This window comes from Camelus dromedarius, chromosome 2 (genome assembly GCF_036321535.1).
Source record: "Camelus dromedarius isolate mCamDro1 chromosome 2, mCamDro1.pat, whole genome shotgun sequence".
NCBI lineage: Eukaryota > Metazoa > Chordata > Mammalia > Artiodactyla > Camelidae > Camelus > Camelus dromedarius.
The window spans coordinates 110667499-110688164 of NC_087437.1; the positions used below are offsets into that span (position 1 = coordinate 110667499).

The 20666-nt window shown below is 44.9% G+C and overlaps 1 protein-coding gene across 4 annotated transcripts in view; it reads right to left on the minus strand.

Moving 5' to 3' along the window:
• The window catches only part of TIAM1 (TIAM Rac1 associated GEF 1), a 188861-nt gene that overhangs the window by 47722 nt on the left and 120473 nt on the right, over positions 1 to 20666 (minus strand). For all 4 annotated transcript variants that reach the window (XM_064496754.1, XM_064496763.1, XM_064496757.1 and 1 more), the window contains 2 exons: positions 14444 to 14530; positions 9325 to 9549 (listed from right to left, as the gene is read on the minus strand). In XM_064496754.1, the coding sequence (XP_064352824.1) occupies positions 9325 to 9549; positions 14444 to 14530 (312 nt within the window). The remainder of the gene's footprint in view (positions 1 to 9324; positions 9550 to 14443; positions 14531 to 20666) is intronic.

Sequence of the window (20666 nt, forward strand, 5' to 3'; positions counted from 1 at the left end):
CTATGTCAAACCCTATTCACAAGATTTGTGAATATACCCCGCCCCAGGATCAGCAACTGATGCAAACAGGCCACGTATGAAGCCATAATATAAATCTCAGCAAATACCAAAGAATCTGAATTCAGACAGACCACACCAGCAGCATTATTTTTGGAACTGAAATTGTTATGAAAGAGCAAAAGGCCAATAACACCAAAGACAGTTTTAGAGAAGGCAAACAAGATTGGGATACTTTGTCTACCAGATATCAAAATGTATTCAAAGTTGCAGTAATATAAAGCAGGGCAGAATTAGCAGGAAGACAGGCTGACAGAACGGAGTCCCAGAAGCAGCCCCACCCGTGTATGGAAGTGTGATGTACAGCAGATGTGTCATTGCCGATCTGGGGGAAAAGAATGGAACAGCTGACAACGTGGCTGGGGCAGCAGATTACCCACATGGGAAAATAAAATGTTGGACCCTAACTCACACCATTCACAAAAATCAATACCAGGGAGGTATAAACCAGAGAGTGAAAGGTCCAAACTATAAATCTTTCAGCAGGAAGTATCGAAGAAAATGCATGTTACTCAGGGGAGAGAGAAGAATTTCTTAAACAAGATAGAAAAAGCACAAACCATGTGAGATAGAAAATCAGATTTTACTAAAATTGAAAACTTTCTTGATCCAGGGGCACCCTAAATACAACAAGACACATTCTAGACTGAGAAAAGTTATATGCAACACACATAACTGGCAAAAATATTAATATCTAGAATATAAAAGAAAACCTATGAACCAATAACTGTGGGTATATCTGATTCTAAAGTATATATTCTTTCTTACCCTGTTAGCCATGCTTCTGCCCTTAATTGATGGTAAAAATTAATAAAATAGGAGAGAAAGGGAAAGAGCAATGCAGCTGTGAAAGCGGTTGGCAAAGATGACAGTGATGTTTCCTCCCACCCCTTTAAGCACAGATCTGTGTGTCTATTTCCCTACCCCATGAATTTGGGCTGACTTTGTAACTTGCTTTGGCCACAAGTGGAGATATGTGAATTCTGACCTAACGCTTCATTCAAGTGGCCTTGCAGTTTCTAGTCTGGCCCTTCCAGGAACCCACCTTGCAATGAAACCCTTCTTGAGGATAAGAGACCTCAAGGAGAAAGGGGTCCAGCCAACCAGTCATGAAATATGTGAGTGAGGCCATTTAAACCAGCCCCAGTCACACCCAGGTGACATGAGTGATTGAGACAAGGACAGCAGAACAGCCACTCAGTTGAGCCCAACCCAAACTGCTGAGCATAGACAGTGAGCAAATTAAATGGTGTTTTGAGTGGTTTGTTACGCAGCAGTAGATAACCAATACATGGTTAGGGGGAATACAGTGATCAGAGAAAGCCAGAGAGGCAGGAATTGAGAATGATGCCCTTCAAGAGAGCTGAAGAGAGATACCAGCATGACAGGAACAGGGAACCCAATCAGGAGAAGTCTTGTTCTTGCTCCTGTACTCCAAGGCCTGCTCAGCATACTTCCCAGCTTAAGAAGCATATATAACAACACCGTCAACTTTCTTGGCAACCCCATACAAACACAATTTTATTTTCCTTAACTTCAAGCTTCCTTCACTTCGAGAGACTTTCCTCCAACAACAGATACTGAAGGAATAATCTTTGTGGTGGAGGTAGCTGTCCCCATTTACTCACCAGTACACACACAGATGGCCCAAGAAAGCCAAAGACAAGGCTGGGAGGTGGTTGAAGAAGTATCTGAGCAGGGGAGCTGCCGGTCCCACCTCTCCACTCTAAGCCTAGCACTTAGCACACCACCTGGCAAAGAGGAGGCGCCCAGTAACCACCCGGCAGCTCGGAGAGGGAGCGGGGCCAGAACGAAGGAGACAAAGGATGAACGGAGTGTTATTCAGCCATAAAAACAAAGGAGATCTTACCATTTGCAACAAAATGGATGGACCTTGAGGGCATTATGCCAAGTGAAAAGGCAAGGAAAAGACAGGAAAAGGCAAGCGCCCCATGATCTCACTTACACAGGGAATCTGAGAAAACAATCCAAAAACTGAACTCATAAGAACAGATGGGTGGAGGGTGGGAGGCAGGTGGGTGAAATGGCTGAAGGGGGTCGAAAGGTACAAATTTCAAGTTATAAAAGGAATAAGTCACGGAGATGCAGCATATGGCATGGTGACTATATTTACACTATATCGTGTATTTGAAAATGGCTAAGAAATTGATGCAACATTGTAAACTGACTACACTTCAATTAAAAAATTTAAAAATTTTAAATTTTTAAAAAATGGCAAGTTGCTAAGAAAATAAATCTTGAAAGTTTTCATCACACACACAAATTTTAACTATATGTGGTGACAGACGTTAATCAGATTTATTGTGTTCATTTCACAATATACACAAATAGCAAATCATGTTGTACACCTGAAACTAATATAACATCATATGTCAATTACATCTTAATTTTTAAAAAAAGCAGGGGGCTGGGCAGCCTCAGAAAACGAGGAAGCGGGGCTGAGGCCCAGCAGGACAGGAGCGACAGGCGATCTCAAAGCTGTCATAAATAACAGTCATTGCTGTGAGGAGGTGTGATCTTTCCTCTGCTTCTTAAAATGCTCCTCACATCATGATACTGCTTTGGGGACTGAGGAACCCTTTGCAGAAGTACGTCCCACTTGCCATTAGCTGGATAGACAACAATGTACAAACACATGAATACAAGCTTATGTTTTGATTTATCTGTGATTTACTTGGATAAGGTGCATTCACTCAGGCTCCATCCAAGCCCATTTGGGACTTAAATTTAATGGAGGAAGAAAAAACAATTATTTGTCTTATCAGATATATTAACAATGTATGTTAAACTAGCAGACTTTCCAACTCAAACATTTCCAAAAAGGAACCAGTTATAATTAATTTTTTTAAAAGTCCTTATTAACACCTGAGTTTAAATCCCTGAGTGAAAAAAAACAAACGTTTAAGGGGAAGGGAGCAAAAACAGATTAGATATGGCCAATCAAGACATTTAGCTGGAATCCAATTATCAGACTAGTTTATTTTGCTTTTCAGCCAGTTTACTGTCATGTGAGTATAAGAATTCCACAGAAACACTCATAATATTTAAGATCACATAAAAACTCGACCCTCCCCCAAGCTAAAAAACCAAAATCAAAACAATTATAAAGGAAAAAAAATTGTTTGTGGAGAGCTAAAAAAACACTATTTTTAAAAAAGGAAAAACACTACAACTTTAACTTGGTAGACAAATAATAACTTCTTTCCAACCAAATTTCACAAAACCCCAGCGTCTGTTTCCCTACAGAGAAAAAATTTTTAATCCATAAAAACTGTAGGTACAGTTTTTCCTGATCCCGTCGGCCTGCTGTGAAAGTCAGATAGTACCTAATCCACGCACGTTCTTTAAAATACACAAATGGAGGCTCAACCTCTGAAACAGTGTTTTTTTCTCACGCACAGGAGTTGATGGATGTCATTAATCAAATCCAGCTGGAAATCAGAACAAGGCGCTGGGATCTTCCCAGCAGGGCGGGCGGAAGCAGGCCATGTGCTGTGTGACAATAAGCATCTTGCACAGACAGTTTACAAAACACACACAGCTCCAAGTTTTATCGACAAACAGAAGACCGCATGCCGCGGGTATCTGGGAGACCCCAGACAATCTGGAGAAAGGGACCATATTTGTTTGCAGGAAGATAAATCTGTGCGGTTCCTCCTTCTTTGCTGCTCCTCCCTGCTGCCTAGTTGTCTGCTGTTTGCAGAACGGAGCTCCAGACCATCTGCAGGGAACATCAGCCCGAAACAGAGCCCTGCATTTCCCAGGGCGCCGCAGGGAAGCCGGTACTGCAAAAATCAAAGGCTGTTGAGAGCTTAAGGGCTTAAGGACTCCTCACTCTGACCAAGATGCCTAGACTCTCCTGGTGGTCACAGAAGCCTGTCCTGTTACACACAACCCACACTGCTGAACTGACTTCATGCCGGAGGGCGAGCTGTACTCACTACACACCGCAATCCTCCACTCGGCATCAGACAGATGTGGGCTGGCTCTCCAAACCCAAGGCTGGTCTAATTGTCTTTAACGCATACGGGCTGGTGTGAGCCACGGCCACTTTGCTCTCCCAGCTTGACTTCTGGAAGGACCACTTTGCAAATCAGAGGCAACCTCAGTTCACTGAGCTTTCCTTGTAATACCGTGAACTAACTGCTGAGCTAACCAAAGGCACCTGCTTCACCCCAACTGGTCAAGTTGAATTTTAGGGAAGGTGAAACAGAGCCGTCTCCACCACAGAAGTCAAATGCACATGAACCTTAATGACGACTTAAAATGAGGGAGACAAGCAGGTGTTCTGAAGCCTTGGAAAGACCCCAGGGATGCCACTGGAATTATGATTCTTCTCACTGGCATAAAATTGGGGGTTTTATTTTATAAAACTTTTATTTTTTAAATTATTTTAGATCTAGTATTGCTTTCCTATATTGATGTTTGTTCACCGTAATATTTCCCTAACTGGGTGGTGGGGGCATTCACTCTAATAAACCAGGCCAGTGGCTTAAACCAGGGAAGATTCTGCCCCTCAGGGGACACTGGGAGATGTCTGAAGGTTATTTTTGATGGACACAGCTTGGGGGAGGGGTTCCGACGACCAGCTTAGAGGGGTCTGCAGGAATACTGCTCTGACATTGATGCACAGGACAGCCCCCACAGCAAAGAATTATCTGGACCAAAAGTTAGTAGCACCAGATGAGATCGGCATTCAAAATAAATCACACAGGAACATTAGACAGGCTTTTTGGAGACTTCACAGAAGCAGAGTTTTGCAACTTCCTACTCCAGCTTCCCCTTGACTTCAAGGTTCTTTCTACAGTAACAGCCACTGAAGGAATGATCTTTGTGTATGCACATCCTTCCCTCATTTTCTTCCCAGTATGTAACTAAACAACTATTGGGGAAAAAAAGGACGAAAGTAGCCCCAGATTTTAACAAGGACTCATGGATGGAGGGTGGCCAAGAATGGGAAACTGAGTCTTGGAGAGAACACTTAGGGTGGGGTCTCCTCCTCTTTCTAAGCCAACACAGCAACCCAGTCACCATGCTTCCTTCTCATACAGAGGAAGAAGAGGATGGAGAAGGAACTCCAGATCACCTAACAGCTTTTCATCACAAAAACCTCAGTGAAGCAAAGCACAAAGTGTTATCCACAAATCTCGCTGTAGATGGTTTGTGTGTGACCATAACACTCCAACCATCTCACCATTCCACCAGGACGAAAAAAGAGGGTCAATGACCAAGCCTCCAACCTTAGCTGCACATTAGAATCACCTAAGGATTTTTAAGCAGCCACCCAACTTGTGCACACCCAGGCCTGACCCCAGACCAAGAGAACTGGGATCTCTGAAAAGGCCCCCAGGGTCTCAGCCTTCTAGACTACAGAACTCACTTCTTCCCACCTGGGAAAGGAAACTGTTTTAAGTATACTTCATAGACTTAGTTATCAGACAATCTGCCTGGCGCAGATTGAGGTGGCGTAGAGGGCAGTGAGGAGATCCAAACTGAGTTACAAACCAGAGGACCTTCCCGTCCCCAAGGCAGACTGTGCATTAGATGCCTGACATTTACCGAGCGCCTCCTAGGACCTATTCTAAATACTTTACTTTTATAACTCAATTATTCCTCACAACCACCTAGCTTGAGAGTAGCCAGGTATTATCCCCATTTTATGCTCGAGAAATGGGACACAGAGAGATTAAGCATAATCTGTTCAAAGTCATGAAGCTAATAAACTGAAAAACAGGACTCTCAGCCATAAAAAAGAATAAAATACTGCCTTCGCAGCAACATGGATGGATTATCATCCTAAGTGAATTAAGTCAGACAGAGAAAGACAAATTTATGTTATCACTTACATGTGGAATCTAAACAAAAAAAAAAAAAAATACAAATTCTATTTACAAACCAAAAACAGACTCACAGAGAAAACAAGCTATGCTTCCTAGGAAGGGGAAAGGGCAGGGAGGGATAAATTAGGGGTTGGGGATTAACAGACACACATTACTATACATAAAATAGATAAACAACAAGGACCTACTGTACAGCACAGGGAACTAGATTCAATTTCTTGTAATAACCTGTAATGAAAAAGAATCTGAAAAGAAAAAACATACATGTATACGTATACATGTATAACCGAATCACTTCGCTGTACACCTGAAACTAACATTGTAAATCAACTATACATCAATAAAAAACTAAAAAAAAAAAAAACCAAAAAAGAAACAACCAAAAACAAACTCACTGCCAAGGAACCTGGTTCCAGAGCCCACTCTTAGCCACTGGGCAGTGGTGCTTCTACAGAGTAGAAACAAACCTTTTCATGAAAAAGTGTTGGGAAATAATTCAGCTCCAATAGCTAATCACATATTTCAATCAGGGTTCTCAGGGCAGGATCGGTGCAAGCTCGCACACTTGGACTTGTAAGATGGGGCAAGCCTCAGGGCCAGCCTCCTGCAGACAGGCACCAGCCAGGTGCACGTGGTCACCACACGATCCTCCATCAAGGTTGCCTAATACCCACTATGACCACCCTAAGATGATCCCCTGCATCAACCCTCAAATCTGTCACTTGAGATGCTTCTCCTTTGTAGTTACCTCTATATTTAGGCTAAGGCTCTCGTCCAGCCTGCCCGTTGTACACATTTTCTCAGTTGTTTTCTATTTTCACTGCAGCTGTCGGTGCAACCTGCTTTATCTCTGTCTCATTATGGAATCATCTTCCAGGTTATTTTATCCTGTTTACTTGCATCCCCTTTCATCTTTCACTGTTCAACGGGGACCAGGAAGTGGTAGCAACCAGAAGGCAGAGAGGCCGCGGCCCAGGAGGGGAGCCCGAGTGCCTGCTCTCCCTCCAGCCAATCTGACCGGGCTGCTGCTGCCGCCTAGAGCATTTGCGAATTCTGCTGGAACTTATTCACGTTGAAACCAACTTAGCAACCTTACAGAAAACCTACGCTGTGGCTTGACTTCCAGGCTGTATTCTTAAACCAGTTTGATTAACGAACTTGACTGAGCACGATTTGTTCTGAAGGGTTTTTGATCACTGCACAATATTAAACAGTGAAGCAATTAAAAAACAGAAGACTCCACTAAAATGTAAGTTGGAGGATGGAATCATGTCACAGTCACCATGATAACCCGCAGCATCCAGCTCAAAGCCTAGCACAGAGTAAATACTTAAGGAATGTCAGCTTCAAGTTGTGATGTAAATAAATAAATCAGTCTTCTAAGGATGATTCCAAAATAAAAGTTTAAATGTGCTTTAAGCAACAGTAGGTTCAGTGGATGTGCCACGCAGATTTCAAAGGTGTGTAATCTGCAGGAGACACACACAGTAGGATGTAAGGTCGGCTGCTGACAGAACAGGGCTGTACTCCCATATTTCTAACACAGACACCTATGTACAAACACATTTTTAAATTAAAAAAAATTAATAAAAAGCCTTAAAAATGTGCCAGCTGTACACATACACACACAAAAATCTTTTTTTAAAAAAAGAAGAAATACACCAATACAGTGATTGTCTTTAAAGGAACAAATCGTGAGCAATTTCAATCACACTTTCTATCAGGGGTCTGTAAAGGGCTAGAGAGTAAACATTTTCATCTTTGCAGACCATGCGTCCCAGTCATAACTCCTCAGCTCTGCCATTGCAATGGGGCAGTAGCCAGAGACAAAACATAAATGAAAGGGTGTGACTGTGCTCCAATAAAGCTTTATTTACAAAAACAGGCCATGGGCTGGATTTGGCTGGTGGGTCTTAGTTTGCCAACCCCTGCTTCTTATCCATAACCCACAGGAAGGGCTGGGGGGCGGAGGGGGGGGGGATCCAAAAAAGGTTGAGCGCACACTGTTTTGTTTTGTTTTGGGGGTAAGCACACACTGTCATTTGAAGCATAAACAACTAGACCTTATAAAATCCTTTAAATAACCTAATCTAAGACTTTGCTTCAATCAAAGTCATTTTACAGAAATAAATGTGAACTGAGTTTTATGGGATCGAGCCTGCCACCTTGTGGTGACATAAAAGAAGAGCCTTCACAGTACCCATTCCCTGTTTTTAAGGGAACACAGCTCACTGGAGTCGTCTTCCAAATATGTGACGGGCATGTGGGTATTGCAACAACAAAATGAGTCAAAAATCAATAGTAACGAAGTGTGATCGATTCTCTGAAGCCTCAACTTGTTGAATTCTTCCAGGGGGCCACAAAAAAAAGATAAACTGTCACAAGGCATCTGCTTGTGATCCATTCTTACCGAGCCAAGCTTCAGAAGGGACGCTGAAAAACAAGAATACTCCAGGTACCTACGCTCAGATGTTGAAACTGAAGACTTTTTTTTCAACCCAAGTTTTAAAAAGAAGATAAATCTCAAACCCCAACGAGCTAAATCAACGCCAACTCTAGAAGCAGGGCATAGTGAGATAAGAGACGGCAATACGCTATTCACGAGTGGGCTCAGTTCCTAATCCTCCTGCTGAACAAGACTGGGTGCCTGTGTAAGACCTGAGCGCAGTCCCAGGAAACAAATTCAGGAGAGACACAAGCAAGGACGAACAGTCAACCGGAGCAGGGCCCGCATGACGAGGATGGAGGATGGAGCTCAGTGGGGTCCCGGGAAGGCCTCCCAGGGCAGGTAGCATTCAAGCTGCTGCTTAGAAGGAGCTGCTTTTAGAGGGAGCAGGAGGAAAGGTGTAAACAGGAAAAGCAGCAGATGGGGCAGGGCAGGGGTTTCCGCCGACGGGCTCACGTTCAGACACTAGGGCAGAGGAACCCAAGAGAAAAGTAAACCAAACACCAGCTCTGGGGCACATTTCTGCTCTGGGCATCTCACCTCCCATCCTCCTCTTACGCAAGGAAAAGTAGGGTCGGCTGGTTTTGGTGATGTGGAAGGCAAGGGTAAGACCAAGAACCCCAGCATCTTAAGTGATTCCTGGCACACCTGTGTCTCGAAATCTCTGTCCATAGCCAAGGGACAGTGGCCTCTATCCATCTATCTTTCTCCCAGATGAGAAACAGCAGCAGCATGACAAAGACGTCCACATGACAGGTGGATCTACAGCAAAACAGCAATTTCCACCAGCACAAAATTTCCCAACCCCTTTGCCATTCCACAAGAAGCTCAGTAACCGGCTCAGCTTACTCCCATAGCCAGACGCAGGAAGCCCACGGAAACAGGCAAGTGGCCTGGGCGGCTGCCCGGGTGCCTGCAGACCTGGGCCTAGCCCGGGGGCAGCCCCGTGTCCAGCCATACCTGTGTTGCTGGTGAGAAAGGCGAGGGGGCTCTCGCTGAGGTCGGCGGGCCCGTCCAGCCGGTGGGGTGGGCTCTCCAGCAGCTCGGCTCCCGCCTCCAGCTCGGGGTGGGTCCTCACCAGGAGGCCCAGGGACGGCTGCGTGAGGAACTCTTTGAGCACGGCTGAGTTCAGGGTGCCGGCAGCGCGATGATTGATCTCGAGAATCTCGTCTCCCGCTTTCAGGCCTGCCAAGGCGAGATGGAAAATGTTTAATTTTGCACACACATAAAAGCAGTGGCAGCATCGAATCAGATCACAGCTTTTTGGAGGCCTGCTTCTAAAGGGCACATGGAGCGCTCTTGTTACAGGTGCTGCTGCAGCCAGGCTGCAGTGCTCAAAGGGATCAGCGGGTGATCACGGTGGGCTTCGGTGTCAGAAGATTCTAGACTTGGACTCGGATGCCACGGCACACCTCTCTGGTCCTGAATACACCAATGAAACAAATTTACTCCTTCTGGAATCTATGTGCTCTTGGCATCTGCCGATTTCTCCTCGCAAATGCTAATTCTAAATGCTAAAGCTATCGTCCTATAATTTCGAGGGGAAAAGATGGAAATGCTCCCTGATTACAGCAATCTCTGTTTTGTACATGCTCATGTGACAGGGTACACGTGTGACACAGCAGTGTCCAACAATCATTTCTACAAAACCAAAATGCAAGTTTCCTCCGGCTACAACCCCTGACAGTTATCCCATTGCAAACACATTTAGAGACGACAGTTTATAGAACCAAATGCAATCATTTTTGCCACCCCCGCCTTTTTGAATCTAGATTAGGACCTCAGGGTAAATGATCTTTTGAAGGTCTCCAAAGGTTCTGCTACTTTTGCAAAGTGCACTGAGGACTTGCCAAAGTTTGGGACCCAGAGCAGCAGCCGTGAAGCAGCCTGATTCAACCTCAGAGAACAGGAAGCCGTGACCAACCCGGGGCAGTTCCACCTGACATGAGAAGAACATTCCAGCAGCTTGAGAACGGGAGAGGTTAGGGAAGAAGAGAAGAGGAGTCTGATTCTTATTTTCTAGACTAATGTGGAAAAACAGACTTGTAGAAGGGAGTGACCGAAGGGCACAAAGGATGAACCTCAAAATGTGAGGCCACGCAGCCCCTCAGGCATCTGCACATCTTGCCTCTGATTCTGCAGAAAAATGATCCCACAGAGAACTTTTCACGTCCCAGCTTCACCAAGTAACACCCGCGGGCCAGCTTTTCTTACTTAGCTTTCAAAATCCTTGACATCAACTTTCTATCATAAAATACTCCCAGGAACATCATGGGTGGGAAGGCAATGGAACGAGAAGGCTTTTCTCCGCGTCGGAGGCTGACTTCTGGGAAGCCAACTGTTCCATTTTTTAGGTGAGAGAGTTTGGTGTCATCACATTTGAATTGCAGATACAAAATTTCCACTGGGAAAAGTAACTGCTGTTTTTTAAGTTTTCTCTTGGAGAAGACTCAGTTAGATGTTAGAGGAGGTAATAGAATGGAAAAAAAGAAGAAAAGACTGAAAAACTAAAAACATCTGCAAGTTTTGTAGGTTTTTTTTTTTTTTTAAGAATTTCCAGGTTTATTATGACTGGTTAAACAAGAGGGTGTAGTCGGTTGAATGGTGGTCCCTAATAGGGTATGTCCATGTCCCAGAACCTGGGAACATGGCCCGATTTAGAATCAGGACCTTTGCAGTTATAATTTAGCAAAGGATCTTGAGATAAGATCATGCTGGATCGTCCAATGGGTCCTAAACCCACTGACAAGTGTCCCTGTAGGAGACACACAGACGAGGGACACAGAAAGGAGACAGCATGTGAAGACGAAGACTGAGCTTGGAGGGATGTGGCCTCAAGCTGATGAATGCTTGGAGCCACCAGATGCTGGAAGAGGCCAGGCAGGCTCCTTCCCCAGAGCCTTTACAGGGACCACAGCTCTACAGACGCGTTGGCTTCAGACTCTGCCCTGCAGAACAGTGGGAATACAATTCTGCTTTTTAAGCCACCTGGTTTGTGGTTCTTTGTTATGGCAACCTCTAGGAAACCAACACGGGGGCCACCCGAGTGAGTGCTTCTCAGTATCAGCGAGTGAGAGGAGGAGTCTCAGCACTGCGGGGGGGGGGGGGGGAGGCGGCGATGCAGTGCCTCACTGGGTCCTTCTGTCACAACCCCCCCACTGTTTATTATTCAATCTCTCCCAGCCTCAGTTTCCTCATATGTAACAGGGGACTGAGCTAAATGAGATTAAATGAAATGATCCATGTAAAAGTCTTCGCACAGCACTTGGCATGTTGAAGACATTCAACAGATGTTAACTCTCACTATTAACACTTGGTAGAAGAAGATAACTTTTAAAAAAAATTTCAGCCTACTCAAAAATAATCCCCACCTGCCCACGGTAAAAATCGTGAAGTATCCAAGCTATCTAGAGAAATGTGGCACGTGGTTTTCTCCACTGGGCTCTGCCCTGTGCAGCCACAGGAAGACACCTAGATGACAGCAAAGAAGACGCCTGATGTAACTCCAAGAGCAGAGTACTGGGCCAAAACAAACATGCCCAGGACGGACAGAGAGGTAAGTGCAAAGTAACACACTTTGGTTCAAAGGGTCCCTTCCACAAGGACAGCCAACATGAGATGCAACTGCGAGCAGGGGCAGGGACAGCAGGAACATGGGAGTGAAACTGCCACAGGCCAAAAGCCGAAGGTGGCTCACAGAAAGCAGTAAGGTGCAGGGTCAGTTAATGCCAACAGGATGTTCCATTCTAATTAGGCTGCATCTCACCAGACTCCCCTTGGTGGCACCACATTCTGGTCATTTTAAGGAACACTGGCATCTGGACTGTGTCCAGAGGGCAGTCACCGGAGTTGGATTCTACATTCTAATGACTTGTTGAAGGATCTGGGAGCGTCAAATGTGGAAAAGACTTGGCAGTTGTAGCATGATGCATATCAACGGATGGCTATAAAGAAGGAAGCCGGGGGAGGGTATAGCTCAAGGCGTAGAGCGCATGCTTAGCATGCACAAGGTCCTGGATTCAATCCCCAGTACCTCCCTAAAGATAAATAAACCTAACCACCTCCCCCAGCCCCCCCAAAGTTAATCAATTAATTAATTAAAGAAGAAAGCAAAACAGTGACCAAAAGCTGAACGAGGAGGATGTCTTCTAATCTGAGATGTCTGCAAAGAGGCAGTCCGGTCCCCAGTGAGCTCTCCAGCATCAGGAGGGCTTCGTGTAGAGGCTACATTTAACATCAAATACCCCAGTATCTCCCCTGACAGCCTGACAGTGTTTGCCCCCTAGGAGGACGAACGGGCATGACGGCCGCACCTGGAGGGAACAGCGCGCTGTGGGGCAAGGGGGTTGGAGCAGACGACAGTTTGTTTTTATCTAACACCAGGGTTCTTGGATTCAAAGGACTAAAACAGGATGTGACTAAAAGCAGGGCCGCGTATTCCCCCACCTCCGCACCACGCCACCCGGCACACTCACTGAAAGAGATAAAAATCAGTTTGGGCCTTAAAGGGGAATAAACCCCGTCACCTCTGCTCTTAGCTGAGATACACTTAGTGAGTGCGTCGAACTCTGGCCTCCAGGTCGCCTTTGGCCTCGAAAATATGGAAGGAAAAATGAAGGGAAGTCCTCCTCCATGACAGCTAGCGATGGATAAATTACTGGGACTTCAGTTCCCGTCTGTCACACCTTCGCCATGTCTTTGCAGAGCCAAGCTTGTGGGCAGCAACGCCCCAGTGCTTACGGCACAGGGCAAAGGGTAAGCTGCACAGGGAGCTTGCAAGCCATGAACACCCAGAACTAAGCTGCGCCAGAACCGGAAGGAGGGAGGAAAGGTGGGCAGACACTCCATCCTTTTCCCGCGGCTCCATTCAGCCGTCCTCAGTGGAACAGACACAGGCAGACTGCATCCAAGCACGACTGGCCGAGACAGCTTAGACTTCTGCCTTCAGTGAGCGCTATTTTGCCTGGAGGAAGCTAAACATTCTACAGCAAGAATGAAATGAAATGAAGGTGGATTTTAAACCTTACTTTCCTGCCCAATTTGTTTACAGTGAGTATGACGACTTGACTAGTGTCCCCCCAAAATTCACATCCACCCAGAACATCAGAACGTGACCTTATTTGGAAATAGGGTCTTTGCAGAGGTAATTAAGTCAGGATGAAGTCATACTGGATTAGAGTGGGTCCTAAATCCAGTGGCTGGTGTTCTTGGAGTAAGGCCATGTGAAGACACAGAGAGATGCACAGGAAATGACGCCACATGAGGACAGAGGCAGAAATTAGAGTGATGAGGCTACAAGCCAAGGGTGCCAAGGGCTACCAGCAGCCAGCAGACTCGGGAAGGAACCAGGAGACAGATCCTCCCGGCAGAGGCTCCAGAAGGAAACAAGCCAGCCAATACCTTGATTTCAAGCTTCTAGCCTCCTGATCTGTGTACATTCCTGTGGTTTTTAAACACCCAGTTTGTGGTGATTTCTGAATGCAGCCCTAGGAAACTAACATAGGAGGCAAAAAATCTAGGTTGAAAGGATTCTTGGAGTCGAAAAGTGATGCAGAGCTGAGGTTGCACAAACAGCCTAGACGGCAGGGCCGCGGGCAGGGGTGGCGGAGAAGAGCCCTCAGGGGCGGGGCAGAAGTCTGAATCCTGAAGCCCTGGATCCCTCCATCCATGGCAGCAACAGAACATGAGGGGCTTCGCAGGTGAAGGCAAAGGCCACTGTCACCTTTGACCAAAGCACAGAGGGGTCTTCTGGAATGTTCTGCTCCAGGCGGACCCCCAGGACCCCCATTCCACCTCAGAAGGCAGGGAAGGACAAAGACAACCATCTACCATTAGAAGGAAATTTCCCACCAGCCCCATGGAAATGGGCTCAGAATCAGATTTAAAATTCAAGAAGGCAACGTTCCCTGCACAACTGAATTTATGGAAATAATATGCACATTCCGTGGAAGGGTTTTCAATAAGACAACATTTAAATGGTCTTTACAGATGAACCCTTTGGGCATATCCTTCTCACCCACCAACTAGAGAAAGATGAAAGGGAATTTAAGATAGACAGACAAGACACTTAGTGACCGACCTTTCTTGGAAGCTAAGCCAGTTTCCTTCACACTGTTCACGTAGAGCCTTCGGACACCATCTTCTTCCACAGAAGAAAGTGAAAACCCTAGGAAACACAGAGACAGCGCGGTGAGGCTCACACCTCCTGAGTGCTGAGCGAATGATCGGAAGTACCTGCTGTGAACCAGGCATGTTTGTTGTTTTGGGTTATGGATTTTCCTTGTTCATATTGTTTTACAAAGCAGAATAACATTTTTTTTAGATCATGCTAAAGGAAGTCACCACCTGTAAAAATGAACATTTCCAGGTGCATCTATCTTCACTACAACCTACCTCTCAACTCAAACGGAAGGAAGTTACTTTGTTTTACCTTGTTTGCTAGTAAATGCCATAGTTTTGCTTTTTTTAAGTTTCCTCCTCAGCACAAAACAGAAACAATGAGCTTATCTCAAGTGGGTCCCGCTGACTTTGTTGAGCAAATCCGTGCCCTAGGATATGTCACAGCAGAACAACTGTGTATGGTGTGTGTTCATCCTTGTACATTGCTGCTGTGTGGACCCTGCTTTAGTTTAGTAAAACTCTGCAAACAGGCATAAGGAGCAACTCACTTCACAAATGGTTTTTCATGTTTGAAACTGACTGGACTGCACATTCCCCGAGTGTCTGATCATAAGATTATCTTATACTTGTCCAGGCTTCCAGAACTCAAAGCCGTTAGTCAGTTAATCTTGGTGCTACATCCTTTAGAAAAAAAAAGGTCCCAAGGTCCTAAATGCTCCCAATCCTATGGCTACAAGCCCTGGTCACCTCTGCTTCTAGACAGTCTCATAGAAAACTCTTTCCTGATCAGTTAGTGGAATGCCCACAATCAATACCTACTTTTCCTCAGGATAAAATATCTTGGCGGATACTCCTAAAAGGACAAAGGGAATGAATGCAATTATAAAATATTTAATACAATTTCAGCTCTGGGAGAGAGATAAGGCTTAGGCAAAGGAAAAAAGACAGAGGAAGAAACAGTGGTTAGGCAACTAACAAAAAACCCCAATAATTAATGACAGGACTGGGGCCCAGGGATTCATTAAGACTTCTTAGGCTGTGTCATAATGAACATGTGTTTTCCTGAGTCATTCACAGGACCAGGAAATAGATACCCACACGTAAGCAAAACTGCCAACTGCCATCGCCCACCAGGGTATCGTTAACTCCCCCAGACAGGGAACAACACAAGGCCACCCCCGGAGGACTTTCCAAAGGCTTTATTTTATTCTCGTATTTTAAATTCCATTCTATAAGCAGCTTGTAGCTTTCAGATAACTCTTCAAGGAGCCCTGCTCAAATAAAAATCACTTTAGACACGAGCCATTTAAGGGACACGAGCCTTAACACAGGTGTATTTACCTGCATTTCAGGCGAGATTCTTTTTTCTTTTATCTGTTAGAATTGATACAGAATCAAGGACTACATCGAAGGAAAGGATGGAGAGAATTCATTAAAATACAGGCACTTCCCATTTTAAAACGGATTATGTATGTACCATTTCCATGCCTACTTTGTCCCGTACATGTCGTTCAAGGAGAAGTGCTATTTGGCGGGAGTGGAGAGGAAACACATTTCATGAGGACAGCCAGCTGTACTGTTCCTAAGTCAGTGTTTTACCCCCATAAGGCTGTAGTCGACTCACTCTTTCACCTTCACCTGTGCAAAGATTAAACAGTGTGATGTTCTTTTTAATACAACCATTTATACTATCAACAACAACCAGCGTTTCCTTTCTAAAACGTTCCCATTTTATGAAGTTCTGAGACCAAAGTTTTTAAAGTCTGTTTTTTTTTTTTTAATTCAAAAATAAAATGAACACACTGCTGGGGGCCAGCGGAAGAGCTCGCCTGAATGGAAGATGCCAGGAGAGGTGATGTGCTACGAGCCTACCGCAAGTCACCTTAAACCAAGGGCAGTGGTGATGGCTAGGCAGGTATTCAATTGCTGCGTTCCTTCTTTACTTGGTGCTCCTGTTTAACGATCAAAAGGTAATAATGAGGGAGAGGATATAACTCAGTGGTAGGATGTGTGCTTAGCATGCACGAGGTCCTGGCACCTCCATTAAAAAACAAACAAACAAACAAATAATAAATAAACTGGATTGTCTCTTCTCCCCCTAAAAACAAATAAACAAAAAGTTTTTTTAAAAAAAGGTAATAATGGGAGTGGGGTAGATGGTGGGGAGCCATCCTGTCTGAAGGCTGCCAGTGCCCAGGAAATCTGCACTGGGCAACTGGGTACCAAGAATGGATCTGAGAAACAGATTAAGCTCTACAAATTGGTGGGGAAATCTCCATGGTAGGAAAGAGGACTGAAAAAGGATGACGGCAATAAGGTCCTTTGGGAAGATCACATACATGGAAGCCAACAATTTGCAAATGTAAACAGCACTTGGCTTTGCTCTGGATTTCACACTGGAGGACAAATTTAGGGATCAGGCAAACAGGAGCTCCTGTCTGTTCAGAAAGACAGCCCTCCCCACTCGGCGGTGCAGCATACACTACCAAGGGCGTCAAGAGTCCCAAGGAGCAGCCTCCATTTCAAGACGCCAGTAATTTGCACCCTTGGGGGAAGGTGGGGATTATAACATCTCCTAGATGTGACAGTCTAGGACATCCTCTGCACATCAGGTAGTGTGGGAAACATAAAGAAAACATCCTACAGCTGGATTATTTTAAGGTTAACGAAGAGCACAATGATCTCAGTGAATCAGCAAAGTCAGGATTTTTTTAGCTGAAGTACAGTTGAACGACAATGTTGCATTAGTTTCAGATGTATAGCTTAGTGAGTCACGGTTGTTTTTTTTTTACAGCTTACATTCCATTGTATGTGTTACAAGATACTGGAAATAATTCTCTGTCTTATACAGTAAATTCTTGTTGCTTATCTATTTTATATGTAGTAGTTTGTATCTGTTAATCTCATGTCCCTAATTTATCCATCTCCCCTTTCCGTTTGGTAACCCTTTGTTTTCTATGTCTTAGTCTGTTTCTGTTTTGTATATAAATTCATTTGTATTACTTTTTAGATTCTACAAATAAGCAATATCATATAGTATTTGTCTTTCTCTGTCTGACTTATTTCACTAAGCATAATATTCTCTAGGTCCATCCACGTTGCTGCAAATGACAATATTTCATCCTTTTCCACGAGCAAATAATAATAATATTCCATGGTATCCATGTCTTGGCTATTGTAAACAGTGCTGTTACAAACACTGGGGTACATGTATCTTTTTGAATTGGAGTTTTCTTTTTTTCCAGTATACACCCAGGAGTGGGGTTGCTGGATCCTGTCGTAGCTCTATTTTTAGTCTTTTAAGGAACCTCTATACTGTCTTCCATAGTGGCTATACCAATTTACATTGCCACCAATGGTGCAGGAGGGTTCCCTTTTCTCCACACTGTCTCCAGCATTTCTTTGTAGACTTTTTGATAACCATTCAAGTCAGAATTTTTTTTTCCTTTAAATAGGACAGCAACAATCTAATTTCCAGCAAACAAATGTAATACAGTCCAAATTGACTGCCAATAGAGGGCAGAGAGAGATATTCAATATAAACTCAATATATCCACCCCATCAGAAGGCTTATAGTTGCAAAGACCAGGAGCCACCGTGAGTGGCATATGATCTTGAAAATGAAGGAAGTGTTACCAGTGGGGGAAGCGGGCGGGAAGGGATAAATTGGAGTTAGAGATTTGTAGATGCTAACTAATATATATAAAATAGATAAAGAAAAAATTTATACTGTATAGCACAGGGAACCATATTCAATATCTTGCAGTAACTTTTAGTGAAAAAGAATATGAAAATGAATATATGTATGTTCCTATATGACTGAAGTGCTGTGCTGTATGCCAGAAATTGACACAACATTGTAAACTGATTATACTTTAATAAAAATATATTTTAAAATAAAGAAAGAGAATGAAGGAAGTGATTAAAACTAAGAAACCAAGAAGACAAACTCATATGCTAAATAACCAGAAGATCCCTCATACTGAGATTCATGGCCAAAGACAAACCATGACAGCAGGATAAACAAAACAGAAGGACTCAAAACCCAAGTCCAGGATACTGTGAAACCGAGAGAGAGAAAAGGACAGACATCTCTGACATCAAGGGGACCCAAGACCAGAAAGATACCAGGATAAGAAGCCCCCAGAGAGGAAGGAGTGCTCAGTTGCTGAAATGATGCGTTCTTCCACCTCGAGACAGCCTAGGGGATCAGGGTCATGCTTAGCCTATTACAAAACTATTTGAACTAATTTCAACAACAAGGTCAGAGTCCTGAGGGCTGAGGTGGAGGGAGGGGCAAGACAGAGAAATCAAGCCAGTGTTAAATCTTTCCATTGGTTTAGTCAGCAGGATTATTAAGTCATATTTCCTCCCTAAAGTGTCCTACCACAGAAGGCAGCATTTGGTTTCTCATTAGATTGTGTGTGTGTGTGTGTGTGTGTGTGTGCTGACATGTGCTAGGAACTTTTACATTGAACCCTGTGCACAGCAGGAAGCCACACTTCGGGACTAACAAGAGAGCAAGATGGGCTGATTTTAGAAGGCTTGGTGGCTTTTCAGGTCAGATGCAACCCTGTCTTCTAGGACTGGGAGACTCGAACTTCTCAATGTGCTGTGAGAACGTCTTCTGCCAACTGGGCGCTGAGAAGGGATGGTTTAGCGGAGGTTATTAGCCTTGGATGGCAGGCTTTCCAAAGCGAGGTCCAGGAGCTACAGACAGTTTGCTACTGACAGCCATGGATGGACAGAAATCAAGACTCTGCACTGAGAACCTAGTCGTCCTATGCTGACACAAGCAAGGGCTTCCGTAGTTTACAAAAGCAGTGGTGGTCCAGGACAGATCTGAAATGAAAACAAACCCCCCAGCGCCCTGCTTCTGCGCGTCAGGTAGCGTGAGAAGCACTGCTGACGAGACCTTCGAGGCCGACGCGTCCACACCTTCAGTGCGGAAATGTAAACAGGCCCCGTGAGCACTCGGTCACTTTAATAAAAAAGTATAAGAAAGTATAGCGGTTTTATGCCGAGCTTCTGAGTCCAAAAACCAACCAATCTTGGAATCTGACTCCAAGAGCTTTCAAAATTCAGCCCTCTCTTGCTTCTTGCTACATTTTTACCGTTACTCAAGAGAAATTGAGTAAACCAAAGAGAAAAGAGTGACTGTCGTGGTGCCTTTCACTTGGCGGGGGACGCAGATGCTTGTTTACAGCGCTGCTGCCAGTTACTGCTTAGTTACTGAGGCCAGGCCTCTGCTGGCTCTCTCACACACGTCTATCCCTTGCCATCCAGAACATCCGCTGGCTATCTGATGTCTTTCACCGTAAGGTCAAGAAGTAAACAGCGTGAAGGTGTAATGCAAGTGGCCAGGGTTCAAAATTAGGTTCCCATCATGGGGCCAAAGCACTCCAGGAAGTGCTCCGAGACACAGACTGGTGGCCTGCGGGAGAGGCTGCGGAAGGAATCGAAGATGCTGCAGCCCAGAAAGGGGCTTAAAGATTATCAAATGCACAGAAGCCTCGTAAGTTCATTCAGAGAGCACTGGCAAGGGAGTGGCCTTTCTATCTTTTCACCAGGTTTTCTAACTCTCCTCTTTCTGGCACATAGTAGGACTACACTTCTCTGGCCCCCATCCAGGCGACTTGCTTGTACAAGTGAATTGGGAGTGAGCCAGCACCCGATTCACCACCTCTTCTCTTCCCCCTTTGCCAAGAGACAGACAATGTCCCAGGTGGCAGCTGCCCCAGGCCTCTGTCCTAGAGTGAGGGCAACATACAGAAAGAGTCCCAGCCAGCCCAGGGAGGAGGCATGGCGAATACGAGAAAGGATTTCGCTGTTGTGAGCCCCTGAGCTTTGGTGACTGTCACTGACTCAGCTAACCTCGCCACCTCTGACTGATGGAGCCCCGATCCAGGACAGATTTCCCTATGTCTTTTACTCAACCGTCAACTCTATTACTATCCAAGTCATACAGTGTAGTGCTAAGAAGACCAGCCTTAAATATATGGAAGGGATTATATATTTAACTACAAGGGAATGCAGACAACTGTGTGAAAACTCTTAACATAGCAGGCCTGACTGCTATTCTTTGAAAGGCCTGCTTACAAGTCTGGCTCCTGGCTGGCATCTGGGAACTTGGATTTTGGGAGGGTTCCCACTACACAAATGTGGCACATTGTGTCTAAAAT